Genomic DNA, 20,434 nt, shown 5'->3' with positions numbered 1-20,434 from the left:
GGATTGCAAGGGTTACCATCTTTTTTTTCATGGAGCACAGTCTAATTACCACTCACTAATTTTAGCTACTTCTTATATTTGTAACGATTCCATTTAGTTGAGTCTAAATAATAATACTGGTACTATCAGTTTGTTTTGCTGCTTTGGGTAATTCCACTAGTTTTAATTTAACGCTATGATAGACAGAATAAAGGGAAACCTGCAAACACTTGTTAATAGTTGACAATGTTAGTGTAATGATGCACACAAAGTTTCTTGAGACTTGAATAAACCTGTTTTTTTATTTGTCCATTTTGTTTATAAGTACATAAAAAATTTATTCAGATATTATATATTTACAAAACCAAAACAGCTTAACAGACTCATAAAAAATGAAACTTTAGATTTACTTCTTCTGTGATAAACTCAGCTAGTAGTTCAACGTTGTGACAGGTAGTTTGCACTTTTTCTTTCAAAGAAACGCTTAAACACTAACAGACACCTGTTTATAGTTGACAACAATCATAACGTTCATCTGTCAAACTTAGAAATGCTAATACCATAAGTGTTTAATGGCACTCCTGACAAGTTTCATGTCAGCCAAAAAGTGTCATGAGTAAACTAAGTGACAAGTGGGAGCAAATGGCCAAACTGACATATCTTGCATCTGAGAATTTTATCAATCTCATAAACTTCAGAATTGTGCCTATCAACAGTGAGTTGTTGGGTTTTATGTGCCCTTGAATAATCTATTTCTTTTTCCCCTTTCGCTTAGGCATGCGCCTCTTGTTCTTGCTGTCTATCAGTGACTGCGACTGTTTCTTCAAGTTTGACCTTGTCATTAGCTCTCCATCATCATCACCACTTTCATCCTCATCTGTAACATCAGAGTATTTCATTGAATACGCAAATGTCTAAACATTATTTTAAACACCTCTTTGATCGTAGCCTAGTTTTTTACTTTCACTATTGACATTTAAAGTAAATTTTACATGCCTGATGTATTAAGCTATTTAATACGAAGAAAAGGCTAATATTTAGTGGTTAGCAATTGGAGTTGTATGCTCTTTCTCAGATACAGACTTGTGTTGACGAATGCTTATGTGATAAGTAGTATTTATACTTATGACCAATGACTAACACTCCTCAAAGTCATGAAGTTGTCTACTCATAGAATCTTTTAGAAACATTCCTAACCAGCAACCTGTTTAGACATACACTTCCTTTCCTCTTAGTAGGTACTGACACCTGTGAGCAGGTGAGTGACAACAGCTGGTACCACAACATAGTTTAGACAGAGAATGAAGCACAGAAAGCCGGGAAAGATTTAGTGGCTGCTGGGCAAGGGTGATACTCATTGATAGCAACTTACTCGTGTTTATTCCAAATATGTTGTACACTGGTCAACAGGGAACAGAGGCTATTTAGACAAAGCCCTTCAACAACTACTAATTAGGTGAAGTTAGAGCTTCGCAATTTGGCAATTTAACTGTTTGGTGGCAATTTTTAAAATAGATGATTTAAAAATCGCCCTTTTGTGAAGAAATATTGCATATTATATAAATGATATAATCATGTAATGGCGATTTATCTCACACCTGACGGTTTTTAGAGTAAGTGATAATGTAACTAAAACATATCAGTCTGCTAGCCTTATAACAAGCTCATTTTATGGCTTTCCACGCACTCAGAAATTTATGAAATAAATGCTTCGAGTTATTATTAACACAAAACAGTTTCTTTTTAAGTTGAAATATACAAAAAAGTATTAACAAAAGTTTACAAATTTTTTATACAATAATATTGCAATATCAACTCAAACCATCTGGTGATTTTTAAAAACTGTGAAGCTCTAGGTAAAATATGTCTATGGTCAACTGGAATCTGTTGCAGTCATTCGAGCGTAAAATATTATCAGATGAATGAATATTATTATCTTTTAAAACTGCCAAACATAAAATCTTCTAGAGTGCAATCTACATGTATCACCAGACATCTACATGTATCATTAGGTATCTACATGTGTCACTAGGTATCTACATGCATCACCAGATATCTACATGTATCACCAGGTGTCTACACTTATCACCAGGTATCTACAAGTATCACAAAGTATCTTCATGTATCACCATATATCTACATGTATCACCAGGTATCTACATGCATCACCAGATATCTACATGTATCACCATATATCTACATGTATCACCATATATCTACATGTATCACCAGGTATCTACATGCATCACCAGGTATCTACATGCATCACAAGATATCTACATGTATCACCAGATATCTACATGTATCACCAAGTATCTACATGTATCACCAGATATCTATTTGTGTCACCAGGTATCTAAATGTATCACTAGGTATTTAAATGTATCACTAGGTATCCACATGTATCACCATATATCTACATGTATCACCAGGTATTTACATGTATCACCATATATCTACATGTATCACCAGGTATCTACATGCATCACCAGATATCTACATGTATCACCATATATCTACATGTATCACCAGGTATCTACATGCATCACCAGGTATCTACATGCATCACCAGATATCTACATGTATCACCAGATATCTACATGTATCACCAAGTATCTACATGTATCACCAGATATCTATTTGTGTCACCAGGTATCTAAATGTATCACTAGGTATTTAAATGTATCACTAGGTATCTACATGTATCACCAGATATCTACATGTACCACCAGGTATCTACATGTATCACCAGGTATCCACATGTATCACCATATATCTACATGTATCACCAGGTATCTACATGTATCACCAAATATCTACATGTATCACTAGGTATCTATATGTTTCAGCAAGCTGTAACAAGTCTATGTTCTGATCCTTCCAAAGAAACTACAAGCTACTAATCATCCGACCAGTGAATCGGCAAATCAGCCTTCCAGCATGCAAAAGCAACCTGACATCTCAAAGAAAGTCATGCCATTTATATAGCAAGATCACAGTGAGACAAGCACGGACATAAATTCTAGCCAACTATACCTACCATCATACACATTGTCTCTCTGGGTCTGTGGCAGTTTTACCCTTGTGTTGTACTCAGGAAGTTTGCCCTCCATCTGAGCGTGGTACTACAACAAATAGAAAAAGCTAGCACTCAGGCTAAACTAGCTCTAGGAAGGCACTTACCACTGGGCCTCCGCCTATCCATCACAGCTGATGGCAGACGGATTCGTCTGTTGTACTCAGGAAGACGATTTTCCAAGTGAATACGATACTGGAAGTAGAAGCAAAAATGCAATGCAAAGATTTTTGCGCCATTAGCGCAAAACTTTTCTAAGTGGACAGACATCCGCTGACAATAACCTATGTACTATTTTCAATAACAAAACACCGAGAGACTCTCTCATGTATGTCCTCTGTAAAACATGAAGTAGGGCAATGAACTCACTGAGCTGTGTATTTGTTACCTGAACATATAGAGAGGCCAAAAAAGATAAAATAAACTGGGCAAGTTGCCAAGTTGGTTTTAAATTTAAAATACTTTGAATAGTTTAGGTATGCATTGCAAAGCCTTCAAATATATATAGGAAAATATATATATTATATATATATTAAATATATAGTAGCATATATATTAAATATATATTAGTATATATATTAAATATATATATTAATATAGATATTAAATATATATATTAAATACATATGCATATGAATAAAAGCAAAAACTTCGAGCCGAGCGCTCAGTGGTAAAATTAGAGCAAGTTAAAATTGATTATAGATATTTAATATATATCATATATATAATAAGTATATATTTAATAAATAATATATATATTTAATATGTATATAATATATATTTAATATATAAATAATGTATATTAATCATATATGATCAACAATATTTCTAAATAAATGGTCAATAATCAAATATAACAATATAAGTAATTTTTAATAAGTTTTCAGATTAAATTATGGCATCAATAAGATTCAAAGGAGTGAGGTTGTATCTTCACTATAATAAACCCTATTGACCGATCAGGTGCAAGCTACTGGCTGCCTCATTTGATTACTGTAAACCACCTGTTGATGAAGGAATACAAATTAACTGATCAACAATATTTAATAATTTTATTATAAGCAGAGGCAGCACTTTTTAGCCAAACAAGCTATGAGCTCAACGTTCTAGTTGATACGATGCTGAAGCTCGGAAGCTGCTGATGCTGTCCTTCATGTTAAGGTCAATAAAATGTAGGCTTACCTCTTCTTCTTCCATCTGTTCCAGAATATCTGACAGATCCTGTCCATCGAGCTCTTCCAGCAGCTTCAATAGCTTTTCCTCTGAAGTGCTTAGCTGGTCTAAGACATACTCATCCGAAGATTTGGATATCTGGGTGCCAGGTACATGCCCCTTGTTCTAAAAGAACCAAAACTTTTGGAACACAAGCTATTTAGAATCATTTGTACACAGAACAAGCAATGTCGGTGTCCAACTATCTACATGATAGATGTATTGTAGGTTCTGAAAGCAGATGATTTATATGGGTGCCAAAAGGAGACAACTCCAAGTTGTTAGTAGCTTCTAGGCTCATCTTTTTACAACTAACAGGAGTAACCATCATAGGTCTATACAGACAATGACCTGTTAGTAGTTTCCTAATATCTGCTCAGGTTTTGATTGGCTTATAGGTAGATTAGGTTTGTTGGTTGAGGCAATCACCAAATCTCATTGTCTGTGAGCATCTTTTAATTACATAACCCGACCATATAAACAAACTATGTTCCACAATTACACTAATATTTACTAAAGTCGTTAAACTTTTGATTATTTAGCAAAATCTTTTATGTTTATGGAAAAATATTCATTCTAGTAGTGCGTATGTTATCCTGCGGAAATCCTCTGCTTCCGCAGGAGCCTAAAACTAAAAAGCAGTTAACACACATTTTATTAACAGGCTGGGGCCGCAAAGACCCACTCATACTTACTGCCTTTAAATGGCTAAGTTTGTCAGCTAGATGGCCGACACCTGATTTAACATCAAATAGAATGTGGCTCTGCCTGCTGAGCTTATCGAGAAGGTCATCGCGTCTCTTCGTCTCCTTATCCAGGTGGTCTTGGAAGTCTTCCAGCATTCTCTGCCCACTGCAATCACCCAATAAACTGCCCTTCATCTCTTCATTTGATGGTAGCTAACCAATTTACATGTGTCCAACTGTCTAGCGTGTTCTATCCAACCTGTTCTAGCCTAGAAGATGAATTTTTAGGTTCAGTTTTTTTAATTCATTTTGTCAAGTTTCACCAGTTTCTTGCCTGGTCTGGGATTGTTAAGAAGTTTTATCACTACAACTTCACCTAATACAGTTAGAGAAATCGGAAAAATCTGAAACCTGTACCATGAATGATTATAGGTGCGGACAAGTGCTCACATAACTTTGGTGAACCATACTAAAGTATCATATAATAAGTTGTCTGTTCTTTTCCTAATGTTTAGAATTAGGAGAAAGCAACTCCTAATTTCATATTTTCAAACATGATCTAGATTCATGTACGATGAGTTGTCATATATTTGCCAGAACTCAGCCTGAATGTGCTAGACAGTGTTTACCGGAAGATTAGTAAACAGGTAGCTAATTCCCGAATATTCTCTTAAGTTGTGATATATTAAGTTATGCAGATTTTCACATAGTTGGCACAGTTGAATCTTTAAATAATACTTCAGCCTGTTGTAATATTTCCTTTAAACTTTGTCGACTCAGATGCACCATTCATACTATAAAACACATAATAATATACTTGAGTCAAGGTAAGAACTTGATGCCAAGGCGAAACTGTAGACACTGGCAAAAACCCCAGCCAATCAGCCTAGACGATACTGCTTTATGGGACCAACCACAATCGCTGATTATATAGGCAAGCTCTAAGACAAAGTAAAACCATTTAAACTGTGCTAGAAAAAACCTTTTCTTTTTTATTCTCTTCAGCTTATACCGAGAAACACCAAGGCATATGCTAACTAATTATTGCAAAGCATCATTCGTTTCAGCCAATCAGAAACATGAGTGAGCAAGTACCTTGATAGCTTAGCTTCTCCACTGTATTTCATATCCTCGAAGTCTGCCTGCAGTTTCTCTTTGTCAACTCGGAGTCGTTCGATCTGTTTCTCTGCTGCCGATTGTAGGTCCTCAAGGTGTGAAGTTGTCTCTCCCTGATGCTCAAACCTGTTGCAAAAGCAGAAGTCAGTTATTATCCATATTCATTCGGCATAAAAAGCAAGATATTCTAAATATTGATAAGAAGTTATCTAACCTTTTTTGAAGATAACCTTTTTGCAACTAATCGCTACTGAATATAGTTGACTTTGACACTTGTATTTTATCCAAAGCATAAACCAAATGTTATATGCTATAAGAGCCCACAACTCCAATAAATACAATTTACATCTTCATTACTGGCACATAACAACCGCATGTCACGAACCTTTCGACTACCTCAGTGATGTCACTAACACCTGTTGCCTCCTTTATCTGTTGGAAAGCCTCTTCATAGGTTAGTATCTTGGCAGCGTTTTCTTCACTTCCTGCATTATTAGCTGTCTGAGCAGGCTGAGAGTCATCCTGAAGGATGGATCCAGCTCTGGCAGCCTGTAATACAAATAAAATGTTTTAACAATGGCTATAAATAGTCTGTAAATCAGAAAAGGAAAGACAACTTCTATCATGTCACAAATAGGCATAGTTTACACTTGAGAAAGAAGGAGGCTCGAGTAAGACTTTCAAGACACTAGCTGACAGTTGTGGCTTCATTTTGCTCAAAAACAGAAATGTTTTACATACAACGGCTATAAATTGCCTGTAAAATAAAAGGAAAGACAACTTCTATCATGTGGAGTCGAGTTAGCGCTACGTACTCTCTGTATACTTTCTTAACCATAGTATGTAGCTTGTAACTGAATCAACTACCGTATACTATAAATCTAACAGTGAGTTGTTGGATTTATGCTCTCTTGAATAATCTATGTATTTTTGCCTTTACTCTAGTAAACTTTAATGAGTATGCTTAATGACTTACAATTCTTCTCTCAATTTTTTCATGGGCCAATTTCCTGTCTTCAGCTTCCTTCTTCATTTCCTGCAGCTCGATCTCTCTCTTTTTCCTGTCAGCATAGACTGCCTCCTCATGTTTACGTAGCTCACTCTGAGCTGCTTCCTTTGATATTTGAGCATCGTTGTGCATATTCTATAAGTCAAATATGAACGTGAATAAACAAGCTGTATCTAGGTTAGAAAGGAGAAAAGAGAGAGGAAGAAGAGAGAGGAGAGGATAAAAAAAGAACAGAGTGAGATAGAGGTGAAAAAAAGCGAAAATGAGAAAAAAAAGAAAGAAATGAGAAAGAAGTGAGGAGAGAGAAATGAAAGAGAGAAAATCCCGAACAGAACGAGCGGAGAACGAGAAAAGTGAGAAAGAAAAAAAAGAAAGAAGAGGGAAAGGAGAAAGAAGAAAGAAAAAATTTAAATAGAGAAGAGAAATGAGTAAATATAGCATCTAAGTATGATTATATTATAGTTACTCATTTAAAATACATGGATTCTTGAAAGCTGTTTTGATGCTGAAAACACTTAATAAAAAAACTTCCACAGCAACTATCATCAGTTACTATGACCAACTTTGAGCCACTATCTGATGCTGCTACGATGCAACTATCTGCACTACTGCAATATTATTATTGTGCTACTGCAATAATACTACTGCACTACTGCAATATTACTACTGCACTATGACAATATTACTACTGCACTATGACAATATTACTAATGCACTACTGCAATATTACTACTGCACTATGACAATATTACTAATGCACTATTGCAATATTACTACACTAACACTACCCAATTAGTAGTTTTGTTCTCACAAACCAGCCTTACAGAAATCTTTTAATTTTCCAATGAGTCTACCTGAATATTAGCAGCTGTTCTTTTAAACCTGCAACTCTAATGGAACTGACTGCAAATGAAAAATGTCCTTACTAATTTTTTTCTTTTTCTATGAGCTTCCAAGAAATCTATGAGTAAATCTATGAGTAAATCTATTGTAAACACTTTAAAACTTATTCTATTTCACCTTGAGATCTTTAAGCTCTAGTCTGAGTCTCTTGATCTCAGCCTCCATTGTGTTTAGCTGGTTGGGAAAGCCGAGAGCCTCTTCCTCAAGTTTGGACTTGATCTGGAGGTAAGTCTTCTTTATCTGCTCAGCCTCATTGCACTTCAGCTCAGCCTTGTCTAACCGATTCTCAAGATTTCTAAGCCTATAAAGTTAACCACAAACTTACTGATCACAGGCTATTAGCCAATTTGTAGTTTGCAGAAGACTATGTCTACCCAACTATGGCAGGTAGACAAGCTATTAGGTGGCTAAGAAAAAAGTTTGACTGTATCTTCTCTAGAAAGTTCCTGAGTGCAGATCTGTTTAACAAAATGTGTTGCGGTGAATTTGACCTAATTTTGTACATCATCTTTTTTAAACACCATTTATAGAGTTCATTTTCATTGTTTTATTCTTTATTATACAACTATTATTACCATAATATTTAATATATTTTATTTAAAATATTAATATATCTATTATTATTATTACTGTTATTATTATTCATTCTTGTTGCAAGTGACAAAGTACAGCTAATTTAGCCCACGCTACATTGACATACTTCTTGGCGTCTTCACTCTCGCCGGCATCAGTTGCTACAGCTTCTGAGGCGTCCTTGACCATAGAGTTATACATTGTCTGTAGCCCTTCCACCTTTTTCTGTTTGGCTGCAGTAGCATGTTTAAGTTGGTTGAGTCTCTTAATCTGATCTGAGAGTTTTTGGTCTTGTACTTTTATGGCTTCCTAAACGTATACACACCAAAACAATGCTACAATATAGGAGTTGTCATTCACTTAAGTAAATGGCAGCTAAATATAGATATTAAAGTCTATGCTTTTGATAGACGTAAATTTTTATATTAATTATGGCTAAAAGCGAGCCAAAACATTTGTCAAATTTAAAAATGTACAGGATATTCTGCAATTCATTGACTTGATGAATTATTTCTGTTTATTCTGTTTATAGAGAATTTCAACATTGACATGCTAGCTATGAACTTACAGTATATATATATATATATATATATATATATATATATATATATATATATATATATATATATAATACAAACAAGGCAACTCCAAACGAAAATCTATCACACTAGAGACGATCCTAGATGCAGACTGTGCAAAGATGCACCTGAGACCATCCAACACATCATCAGTGGATGCAGACAGCTAGCAGGGAACGCATACACTGAGCGGCATAATCATGTCGCAGGTATTGTGTATAGAAGTCTATGTGATGAGTATGGCCTTAATAAACCACAACACTGGTGGGAAGCTCCTGGTAAGGTCAATGAAAATGACCGCGCTAAGATCCTCTGGGACTTCTACATCCAAACTGACAAGCATGTCCTAGCAAACCAACCAGATATAGTGGTGGTAGACAAGGAGAACAAGAGGGCTACTATAATAGATATAGCAGTACCCAATGACTACAATATAGCCAGCAAAGAAAAAGAAAAGGTAGAAAAATATCTCCCTCTTGGAGAAGAAATTGAAAAATGCTGGAATGTAAGAACAACCGTAATCCCAGTAGTGATTGGGGCACTGGGCGCAATAACACCGGCGCATAAAATGTGGCTTGCCCAAATACCAACAACAATCAACTCAGGTGAGTTGCAGAAAAGTGCGCTATTGGGAACAGCTAAGATCTTGAGACGAGTGCTCAAACTCCCAGGTCTCTGGTAGGAGACCCGAGTTAGAGCAGAATTTACCACCCATACGGGGTATCCGGGGTGAGGAAACAATTTTTTTTTTATATATATATATATATATATATATATATATATATATATATATATATATATCTATATATATACATATGTATATATATATATGTAAATATACATAATATACATATATTGTGTATATATATCCATAATATATATACATAATCAATAATAATATAATACATGGACATATATTCTTAATATAACTAACTAGAATGTTGGAATAGGTTAATGTTACTTATCTTTCTTCCAGATTGGTGTTTTTCTCTGGGGTCACGACAGATCTGTTTCGTGCTTCTGCACTCATCAGGTGACTTGTGTTAAATCTATTGCGCAAGTCGGCTGACGAGTGCAGAAGCATGAAACAGACCTGTCCGTGACCTCAGAAAAAAAACACCAATCTGGAAGAAAAATAAGTAACATTAACCTATTCCTACACTCTAGTTAGTTATAACACTCCACACTTTTCAAAGCATAGAGTGCTGTTAGCAGTAGGCTTGACCACTTATTTATTTTATTCTTAATATATCTCCATATATATATACTGTATATATACCGTATATACATGTATATGTATATATAATTACAACCAGGGTTCTAATATATTATATGTTAATACAGAAAAGCAATACTACAATCAAAGAGCTCTACAAGAAATTGAAGCAAATAGTGCTAGTTATAGAAAATAGTTGTAGCAGCCAGATGATTCACAGGAGAGGTCATGAAACTGACAGTTGCTGCAAAGACAAGTACAACTATTTTCTATAACTAGTATATATACAGTATGTATATGTATATAAATGTATCTATACATATACTATATAATATATACATATATATTTATGATACACAAATAATACTCTGTTGTATTGATACTCACTGGACCAGACTTGTTTTTCATTGCCGCCCTCTCAACATTTCTGTTTTGAAAGGCTTTGTTGATTACATGCTCATCAGCCTGCATAAAAAAACAAGGTATAAGTCTACAAAGTTTTTATTATTACTATTATTATTACTATTATTATTACTATTACAATCATTATTATAACTATTAGAATTATTATTATTACTATTATTAATACTACCTATATTATACTACTATTATCAAATGCAAAGAATAATGGAGAGCTTAGAATTCTGGTTTAAAACTTTTGAATAAATGTGCAGAGCTATTAAATGCTTACACGTATTTAAAGATCATGAAACCACCTGCATGTATGTATCGCTATAGATTTATCCAAACTGTTAAACTTACCGCTAAACAGTCGCTCAATTTCTTACGCAGAAGTTTGTTGTCCTTACGCAGGGTACTAATGGCATCTTTGTTTTGTTTGATGGTCCATTGCGAGTTTTCATAGTAAGCTTTTCTATCTCCCTCTACAGCAATATAGTGAGTTAAAACATAAGTATATGAATAGTTTGAAAATATCATAACAAGTTTTATTAAAAGTATGAACAACATGATGTAATATTGAGATTTGTAGCTTTTTTATCTTACCTAATAGATTAATTCTAGCTCTTAGCTCATCAATCTTCTCTTGGAGAGTTTGGGTAGCCATATTTAGCCACGTAGAGCCACCTAAAAGGCAAAATTTATTTTAACAATATGGTCAAGCGTTTACTACCGAACACTTGCGAGAACCTGTCGCTATGTTTAGTTTTTTCCTATCCGGTTGCTAAGACGTTACGCATGCGTGTGGGCGCTATCAAAGCGGATATAGGATTGTCAAAGAATCGCGACAACAGTAAGCGCTTAGGCGTTTATGTATACACACATATTTTGTATACCTTTTATACTTTCTGTGTACGTCTATGAATATCAGATCTTAGTCTAGTCGTTTAAGTAGGCGGAGTGGTAGCATTTTTAAGCCAACTATGACAGCAAACGTTTAATTCGCACAATTTGCGCGTGACATCCGGTTGTACGATCTCCATTAATTTCGTAAAGCAGAGCATTGAGTATATACATGTTTAACTATTATGCTCTATAATTATATTATATGTGTTAAATCACGTTTTTACTTATATGTTATGTGTATTAAGTTATTACAACAAAAACTACAGTTTTGGTAGTTGCAGCAACGATATACAAACGTGCTACAAATATTTATGACAATGTTTTTGCAACTTGTTTTGAGTTAACATTCGACAATGAGCTTTCTTTTTTGTTTCTCTTGCTGCACTTTTTACAGCCTTAGTTTAGTTAAGTGTATCAAATGTAGTTTTACTTTTTGATAGCAGATTGTCTTCTAATATTTCTACTAATTAATAACTCATTGTCTTATATTAACAGTTGTGTTGGATTGAGCCACCAACACGTAGCGGCGTACAAAACGTCTTACACTACAGGTAACAACAATCCCTAACTCGGGGAGCACTGCGTTGGACTGAATCACCAACACGCAGCGGCGTACGAGATGTCTTAACGCTACAGGTGACAACCAATCACTAACTTCGGGTAGCACTGCGTTGGGCCGAGTTACCAACACGCAGCGGCATATGGAATGTCTTATGCTACAGGTAACAAGTCACCAACTCGGGCAACCTTGCGTTAGATTGCGTCACCAACACACAGCGGCGTACGAGACGTCTTACGCTATAGGCAACACAATTGCTCGTCTCTAGACAGGGGTCGACCCCCGGTCGACAGGTCGACAATCTACAGCAAGGTCGACAGGGTCGACAGCCAGTAGAGGTCGACAGGTCGACTTGTCCTGATATACCGAGCAGCGCTTAGAGGCAAAATGCCGAGATACTTGCGATAAAGCAAGTAATTCTCCTTATCAGAAAAACTGAAGAGAGAGATGGTTCATGGAACAACATGTATTTCAGAACGAAATAATAAGGCTGATGCCTTCCTTTATATACTATAAGATATGCAAATTAGTGGAACATAAGGCCAGTCCACGAGGGCGTAGCTACTCAGAAAAAGATAAAAATAAAATAGGGCACAACTCCCTATAAAAAGAACGTTATTTACGTGGTGGCAAATCCACCACACTCGCCGCCCCTATAGACGGATACGGCTATAAAATAATAACAAAGAACATAAAGAATATGCATATAAGTATATAAACCAATACAAGGGGAGTAGATACAGTAATGTTTATTGTCTGTGGGTCTTGGGTGAAAGGTGGCCAACTCCACTAACCGACGGGCGGCTCTCCGGAGGTCAGTGGTTTCTGCTCGAAGTGCGTCGGCGGGGGAGCGGGGTCGACACCTTTACAATTTCTTGCGTGACTTCCATATTAGTTGTGTGATGTGGCAAGGTTGCGATGCGACTACAGAAAGAGACTACTGCTTGGCATCTCGGCATTTTATTGGCCCAATATCCTTGCCGTAAGGAGGAGACTCCTGATTGGATCCCTCCAACAGTAAAATCTTTGAGATAGGCAGGGAGTTTCCTGATTCGCTGAGGCCTCGTGGTATTTCCGGTCCCAGTGGTACTAGCCTAGACTCCTTCATTCCCCGTAGCTCTTGTTTCTTCGGTCGCCAATTCGCAGCCAGTGTCGAGGCCAGCCCTCGAGTCAGAGTTGTGTTCACTCGGAGAGACCAAAAAATCTTCGTTGTGGAGCCGAGGTGGTTCCAATCTTCCTGGCGATTGCAGTATTGGTAAATCTATTAATCGACTAGGCAGAAGTGATTCGGAAATAACAGCATCTGGATTACCGTCTTTTTGTGATACTCGTTTCCGGGGATAACCTCTCATGTTGGGACGTCTGGCAGGTTCGACCTCAGTTGGAGCTCGACCTTGTTGCACAGGGCTAGGGCGACAGAGCCTCAATCTTCCTTCGGCCTGAGTGGATCGCTGTCCATATCTTTCTACTTCGTACGTATGATTTTCGTGACTCCTTAGTACACGATAGGGCCCCACATACTTGGCCGCTAATTTCGGATTTTCGCCTTTTCTTCTCCGCTTGCTTAGCAACCATACGAGGTCACCCTCATTGAACAGCGGGGGCTCCCTCACATCGGTTGATACAATTTCTTTCTGTCTATCTTGGAGGAGAGTGTGAGCTTGTATCAACCGGTCGTGAACAGTCTGGACATACTCGTGTGTGCTAGTAAATGACTCCAACCTATTTCCATGCAGCAATTGGTCAGGAAAACGAAGCTCTCGACCCAACATCAAATAATTGGGTGTTTCCTTAGTGGCGGAGTGCGGTAGCCCTCGCAGGGTCCGCATGATCTGTGGCAATAGTTGATCTCAGTCCTCTTGCCCTCTGCCCAGTAAAAGTGGATAAAAGTGGATAAGACCGAAGTAACTGAATACTCTTTCATCCAAGACTTGGGCCGCCGTTGGAGCTGTAGCGTCAGGGATAGCTAAGGCATCCGACCACCGAGTGAAATGGTCAGTGAGTACCAACACCCAGCTATTTCCTCGAGGTGTCTGAGGTAGGGGTCCCACTAAATCTACTGCTAAACGTTGCCATGGCCTCCCAGCGTACAATGGTTGTCGATTTCCGGAGGTCCGGGCCTTTCCCGTCTTAGCCCGCTGGCAAACTTCACAGGAGAGAACTGCCCTCCTGATATCTCCAGTCATGCCCGGCCAGTACCAATCCAACTGGTTGCGCTTCAGGGTCCTTTCCACACCGCAGTGAGTTTGTTCGTGGGCCTTCCACAGGATCTCCTGTCGCAGAGTCTGGGGGCACACCACCACCACCCTTTCTCGCCCATTCTGAATGAGATGAAGGGTCAATACACCTGATTCGTCAATATGAAGCTGATGGAACATCCGGGCCAACCGCTGCAACCCGGGGCTGCCTACTTGCAATACTGTCTCTTCGACTCTTTTCCGGTTCCTGACGGCCTGGTAAATTATCCCTAGGTCGGTAGCGGGTCTCTGTTGCAATGCTCGTACTTCATCTAGTGAGGTTTGTACTACTGTCAACAATTCTGGGACCTTTGGGGCATCTGGCGGTGAAAAATCTAAACTCGCTGCCCTAGAGTCTGATCGTACTGTAACTTGGTCGGTCTCCACAACGAGTCCTGGCTCACCTGCCACCTTGATGGCCCATAACCGAGGGTCTTGAGACTTTCTGAGGGAGTTGTCCAACACTCTGGGTGACCCCGCACCGCATGGCAGCCGTACTGGAACTAGGCTGGCTGATGTGGGAGTCGAGAGGCTGGGCCCTGATGGATGTCTGCTGCTGGGTAGTCGAGGCCATTCGTCTTCATCCAACTGGTGGGCGCTAGGACTGGGTCCTCCTGTACCTCTTGGTGGCTGTACTGGAACTTGGTCCACTGGTACAGTAGTTTCCCAATTAGTCCCTGGGGGTACTAGAGAGTCACACACTTGTGACCTAGTTGGCCCCCGATCCCGCTTTTCAATGGCAGCACACTGCCGGCAGTCGATGCACTGTTGTCGACTCAATCCATCGGCGTTACCGTGCTTAATGCCTTTTCGATGGATGATTTGATACTTGTGCTCGGCAAGGCTCTCCAGCCACCGGGCCACCTGGCAAGAGGGTTCCTTTCTCCGGTGCAGCCAAACCAAGGAGGCATGATCTGTCCGGATGGTAAACTCTCTGCCATATAGGTATGGCCGGAAATGTCGGACAGCTAGCACGACTGCCAGCAGCTCTCTTCTAGTCACGCAGTAGTTGCGTTCGGCGAGGGAGAGGGTCTTGCTATAGTAGGCTATAGGTCGCTCCTTGCCTTGCTGGACCTGGGATAACACAGCTCCGGTCCCTACGTTACTAGCGTCAGTATCGAGCACGTAGGGTAAAGAGGGATCAGGATATGCCAGCACTGGAGCGTGCGTCAGTGACCACTTGAGCTTACTGAAAGCTTCCTGTTCATCTTCTCCCCACTTCCAGGGGGCCCCCTTGCTCGTCAACAGGGTGAGAGGTTTGGCGATCGAGGCGTAGTCAGGTACGAATCGGTGGTAGTACCCAGTGGTACCCAAGTACGATCTTAATTGAGTCACATCTTGTGGTGCTGCCCATTTACTGATGGCCTGAATCTTCTCAGGGGTCGGTAGCCACTCCAGTGTCGCTGACTACGTGGCCCAGGTACTTGACTTGGGTCTGGAACAGACTGCATTTAGAGGGCTTCAATTTTAATCCTGCTTTCCTCAATCGTTCCAACACCTCTGCCAGCCTAGCTACATGACTAGAGAAGTCTGCCGACATGACGATGATGTCGTCTAAGTATAGCAGCAAAGTTTTCCAGTGTAGCCCTTGGAGGACGCGTTCCATTAGCCGCTGGAAGGTGGCTGGAGCGGATGTCAGCCCAAAGGGGAGCACCTTCCATCTCCATAATCCACTGCGTGTGGTAAATGCTGACCGTTCCTGGGCCTCAGCAGAGAGAGGTACCTGCCAATACCCGCTCATCATATTCAGGGTACTGAAAAACTTGCTGCCGGACAAGGCATCTAAACTCTCGTCGATCCGGGGAAGGGGGTAGGCGTCCTGGCGAGTGACACTATTGAGCTTTCTATAGTCCACACATAGTCGCCACGCCCCGTCCTTCTTCCTCACCAAGACCACCGGAGAGCTCCAGGCCCCGTGAGCGGGCTCAATCATGCCTTGTTTCTCAAAAGCCGAAACCTGTCGCTCGATCTCGGCTTCTTTCTCATGTCCTACTCGATATGGGGGTTGACGGATGGGCTGTGCCTCGGGGAGAAGGGGGATTTCATGTTGTACCAGGGTGGTACGCCCCATGTCTTTGCTTCCTTGGCTGAACACATCCGCATAACGAACCAAAAAGTCTTCTGTGCTCGGTAGGGGACGAGCAATGAGGCGCCGCTTGTTGGAGCAAGTCCTGCATGTGGGGGGGGGGGGGGGGCACGCTTGAAGGTGAAGGGGGATGTTCCTTAGGAGTCTCGACATCCTCCTTTGCTGTCCAGGGAACCCCTATTTCGTCCGGCCCTACTCCAGTGTATTGTCCCACAATCGTCCCTTCCGTCACGCTGACTGGATGGTCGGTAGGATTCATACAGCGGATGGCCACTCTTCCCTTTTTACCGGGTTGATGTAGGCTGGCGGCCACCATATCACTGCTTCTTACTCCTTCGATCAGCCCTACTGGCTGATAGGATGAGGACGTGAGACGCCCAGCAACTAGGACCTCGGCTCGAGGAGGAAGCGTTGTGGCTCGCATTATCTGAACTCCACTTGTCAGGGGTCGACCCTCTATGTCAGTGCAAGTCAATTTCTGCCCATTTAACACCAACGTGGGTTGCTGAAAATTCATCTCACATTGGTGGTCGACCAAGAATGGCATGCCCAGAATGGCATCTTCCTTCAGGGCACACACCACTAGAGATACAGTGACTTGGACACTCCTGACTCTGACTGGGAGAGTGATGAGTCCGTGAAATTGCAGCCGTGTGCCATCTGCCCATAGTCTTCTCGAACCTCTAATCGGCTCTTGACATCCTTGGGTAAGTGCTCAAAAACATGCCGTCCCAACAGATTAGACGTGCATCCGGTGTCCACGAGAAACTGGACGGGCTGCCCTCCGATGCGACCTGGCAAGAAATAGCTGCTATTATGTGGCTTCCACAATTCATCTCCATGAGTTTGTCCGGCTTCGCTCATTCTCTGGGGGCCTTTTTTGGAAGGCCGAGACGGCTTTGGCCAGACGTATGTTTCTTCCTTGGTTTCTGAGGGTGGGAGACCTGCACACTCAGGTAAGGGCTGATACTGGTTATGCAAGGGGACCGGTGGCGACCAGGGGGGATCCTGTGTCGCCTAGTCCGTTGTGGCCGTTGCCACTGGTCTTGCATTGGTATAGTAGATCCACAGTCAGCACTTCCCCCTACTGCTGTGGATGGGAACCGTTTCCCGACCTCGTGGCTTGAGGTGGTTGTCTTTGGATAGCTTGAGGGCACCGGCGCTGTACGTGCCCTGTCTGGCCGCAGCCCCAACAGTTAGGTTCCTTTAGCTCCGCTCCTCGCCGCCACAATCGGTTTCCTTTTTTTAGTCTATCTGTTAGCCCTTTTATAGCCAGTAGGACGTCATTCAGGGTGGCTGATGGGGGATCCGAGTGGATGGGGCGACTGTAGCAGGGGTAGTCTCCTCATTCTCCACTGTCATTACTAGGGGTCGAGCACCAGGTCGAGGAAGAGTGGGCTGAATTTGCAGGAACTCATTTCCTGCCTGCACTGCTTCCTCTAAGCTCTGGGCTCTTACTGCCAAAAGATGGCGTTGGAGGTACGTGTTTCCTAGAGTCAGGGAAAACGCATCCATGGCCATGTTAGCTTGGTAGGAGTCCGGAAGGTCAGCGTATGCTATCTTCACTAGACGCTCCATCTCCGTTGCGTGCTCTTGAAGGCTAGTCTTTGGCTCTCTTTTGAGGTGGAGCCTACTCTTGGCCTCTCTCGAGGAGAGTCCGTACTTAGTGCGTAAGGCCGAGTAGATGGAAGCGGGTGAATCTCCTCGACTGTAACCTCTGGCCCCCTCTTTCAATGTCTCACGAAGGTGGAGGAGAGTGGCCTTCTCATTCCACTCATTAGCTTCTGCAACCTCTTCGAACTGGGAGATGAATAGTTCCACGTCTTCACTCCCATCGAATTTCGGTGGCTTGAAGCTAGCCTCCCTCCTAGGTATTTGTAAGGCTCTAGTAATAGCCTCTGTCATCTGACCAATCTGGTCGACCTGTTGTAGCTCTGCCTCAGCCAGATGTCTGGTAGCAGTCCGTCGGCTGCTTGGCATGGTTACAAAGGTTGTCTTAAAAGTCCTTTTTACAGCAGTTTTATCCCACCGCTGCCACCAGTGTGTTGGATTGAGCCACCAACACGTAGCGGCGTACAAAACGTTTTACACTACAGGTAACAACAATGCCTAACTCAGGGAGCACTGCGTTGGACTGAATTACCAACACGCAGCGGCGTACGAGACGTCTTACGCTACAGGTGACAACCAATCACTAACTTCGGGTAGCACTGCGTTGGGCCGAGTTACCAACACGCAGCGGCATATGGAATGTCTTATGCTACTGGTAACAAGTCACCAACTCGGGCAACCTTGTGTTAGATTGCGTCACCAACACACAGCGGCGTACGAGACGTCTTACGCTATAGGCAACACAATTGCTCGTCTCTAGACAGGGGTCGACCCCCGGTCGACAGGTCGACAATCTACAGCAAGGTCGACAGGGTCGACAGCTCGACTTGTCCTGATATACCGAGCAGCACTTAGAGGCAAAATGCCGAGATACTTGCGATAAAGCAAGTAATTCTCCTTATCAGAAAAACTGAAGAGAGAGATGGTTCATGGAACAACATGTATTTCAGAACGAAATAATAAGGCTGATGCCTTCCTTTATATACTATAAGATATGCAAATTAGTGGAACATAAGGCCAGCCCACGAGGGCGTAGCTACTCAGAAAAAGATAAAAATAAAATAGGGCACAACTCCCTATAAAAAGAACGTTATTTACGTGGTGGCAAATCCACCACACAGTATTAACATCGAGTAGATGAGGCTCTCGTAAATCATGTTTGCAGTTGCGTGTCTCTAATTAGGGTTTTAGTTTTATTGCATTGTATGTTTAGTTGCTGTCTATATGTTTGATTTTTAGAGAGTACATTCCATTATTTTCAAATTGTTTCTAACATTGAGATATCTAAAGGCCGGTAATGTTGTACTTTAATCATATTTAAAGCCTAGGTTACCTTAACTTGGTTTATGGGTTAGTTAGAATCAATTTTATAACAGTTTTTTTTAATTTTTTAATCAATGCATACAGCTTCTGTTTTAGTGAAATTGCAAACTTTGCTCCAACAACAAAGTACGACACTAATTACCAAGATGCACCAAGATCTCCTCTCATTATCTTATAAATTTTTGCAATGCTAGTAGTTCTGCTAACTAGCTTGTTGCATATTTTAGTCAATGATAAGTTTTCAAGGTTTTACTTTGAAATGTTCTAGAATATAATCGCAGAAGTGGCATTATCGTGTCACTTGAACTTTGTTTTATAAAATGTTATTGCAAAGTTATATGACCTTCGATTGTTGCAGCTCCATGCAATATTTTGTTATGTAATGATTACTAAGGAACCAAGCCATGCATAATAAATTTATCATTTATCCATTATCAAATATTAAGTTTGCACATTAAGCAAAACTGGAGGCTTATTGGCCCAAAGATTCACGAATTCTTTATGAATAAAGTAGTTGTGCTACTTGGCGTTGCCCGGGTGTTAAAAATCAGCTTATAAACAATGAGAGGTAATGAGAGCTGCGTGTCAGGTTCTATTAGTCCGGCACATTGCCAATGGATAATTTGAGTAAGCTTACTAATAGGAGCTACTGCTACGCCATAACTTTACGTCGTGCTCACAAGTGATAGCCTATTAGCTTCGATATATCGACATATATCACTAATTGAGTTCATCAAGCTTGTGTGGCCTAATTATTAAGGCATCAGACTGATGAACAGGAGGGTCTGAGATCAAATCTTCTGTGATATGGTTTCTTTAATCCAAGGATATAATAGCTATAGCTGGAACGACACATCAACTTTGAGAAATATATACATGTATATAGATGAACCGTTCATTTAAAAACAAACTGAAATTAGTGCAGCAGTTATTTGATAAAAAACTACTTATCAGTTTACGGCGTT

The 20,434-nt window shown here is 40.5% G+C and overlaps 1 protein-coding gene across 1 annotated transcript; it reads right to left on the bottom strand.

Moving 5' to 3' along the window:
- Nucleotides 1–328: 328 nt before the first annotated feature.
- Nucleotides 329–11,488, bottom strand: LOC137397931 (outer dynein arm-docking complex subunit 3-like). The gene is made up of 12 exons (XM_068084019.1): nt 11,354–11,488; nt 11,111–11,232; nt 10,736–10,813; nt 8,682–8,863; nt 8,099–8,282; nt 7,046–7,213; nt 6,455–6,618; nt 6,049–6,195; nt 4,963–5,119; nt 4,238–4,393; nt 3,020–3,104; nt 329–856 (listed from the first exon to the last, which is right to left on the bottom strand). Exons 1-12 carry the CDS (start codon nt 11,412–11,414, stop codon nt 729–731), a joined length of 1,632 nt encoding a protein of 543 aa, XP_067940120.1. The 5' UTR covers nt 11,415–11,488; the 3' UTR covers nt 329–728.
- Between the last annotated feature and the right edge of the window lie 8,946 nt (nt 11,489–20,434).

The sequence above is a fragment of the Watersipora subatra genome, chromosome 6 (assembly GCF_963576615.1).
Source record: "Watersipora subatra chromosome 6, tzWatSuba1.1, whole genome shotgun sequence".
Classification (NCBI taxonomy): domain Eukaryota; kingdom Metazoa; phylum Bryozoa; class Gymnolaemata; order Cheilostomatida; family Watersiporidae; genus Watersipora; species Watersipora subatra.
Note: the sequence above shows the minus strand (reverse complement) of the source record. Positions and strands in the feature narration are given on the sequence as shown.

Coding starts and splice junctions, on each gene's coding strand:
- LOC137397931 (XM_068084019.1), bottom strand. CDS start 11,414: ATGGCTACCCAAACTCTCCAAGAGAAGATTGATGAGCTAAGAGCTAGA. Junction 3,105..4,237: donor AACAGATGGAAGAAGAAGAG/GTAAGCCTACAT, acceptor TATTTGTTGTAG/TACCACGCTCAGATGGAGGG. Junction 857..3,019: donor GAGAGACAATGTGTATGATG/GTAGGTATAGTT, acceptor CTGATGTTACAG/ATGAGGATGAAAGTGGTGAT.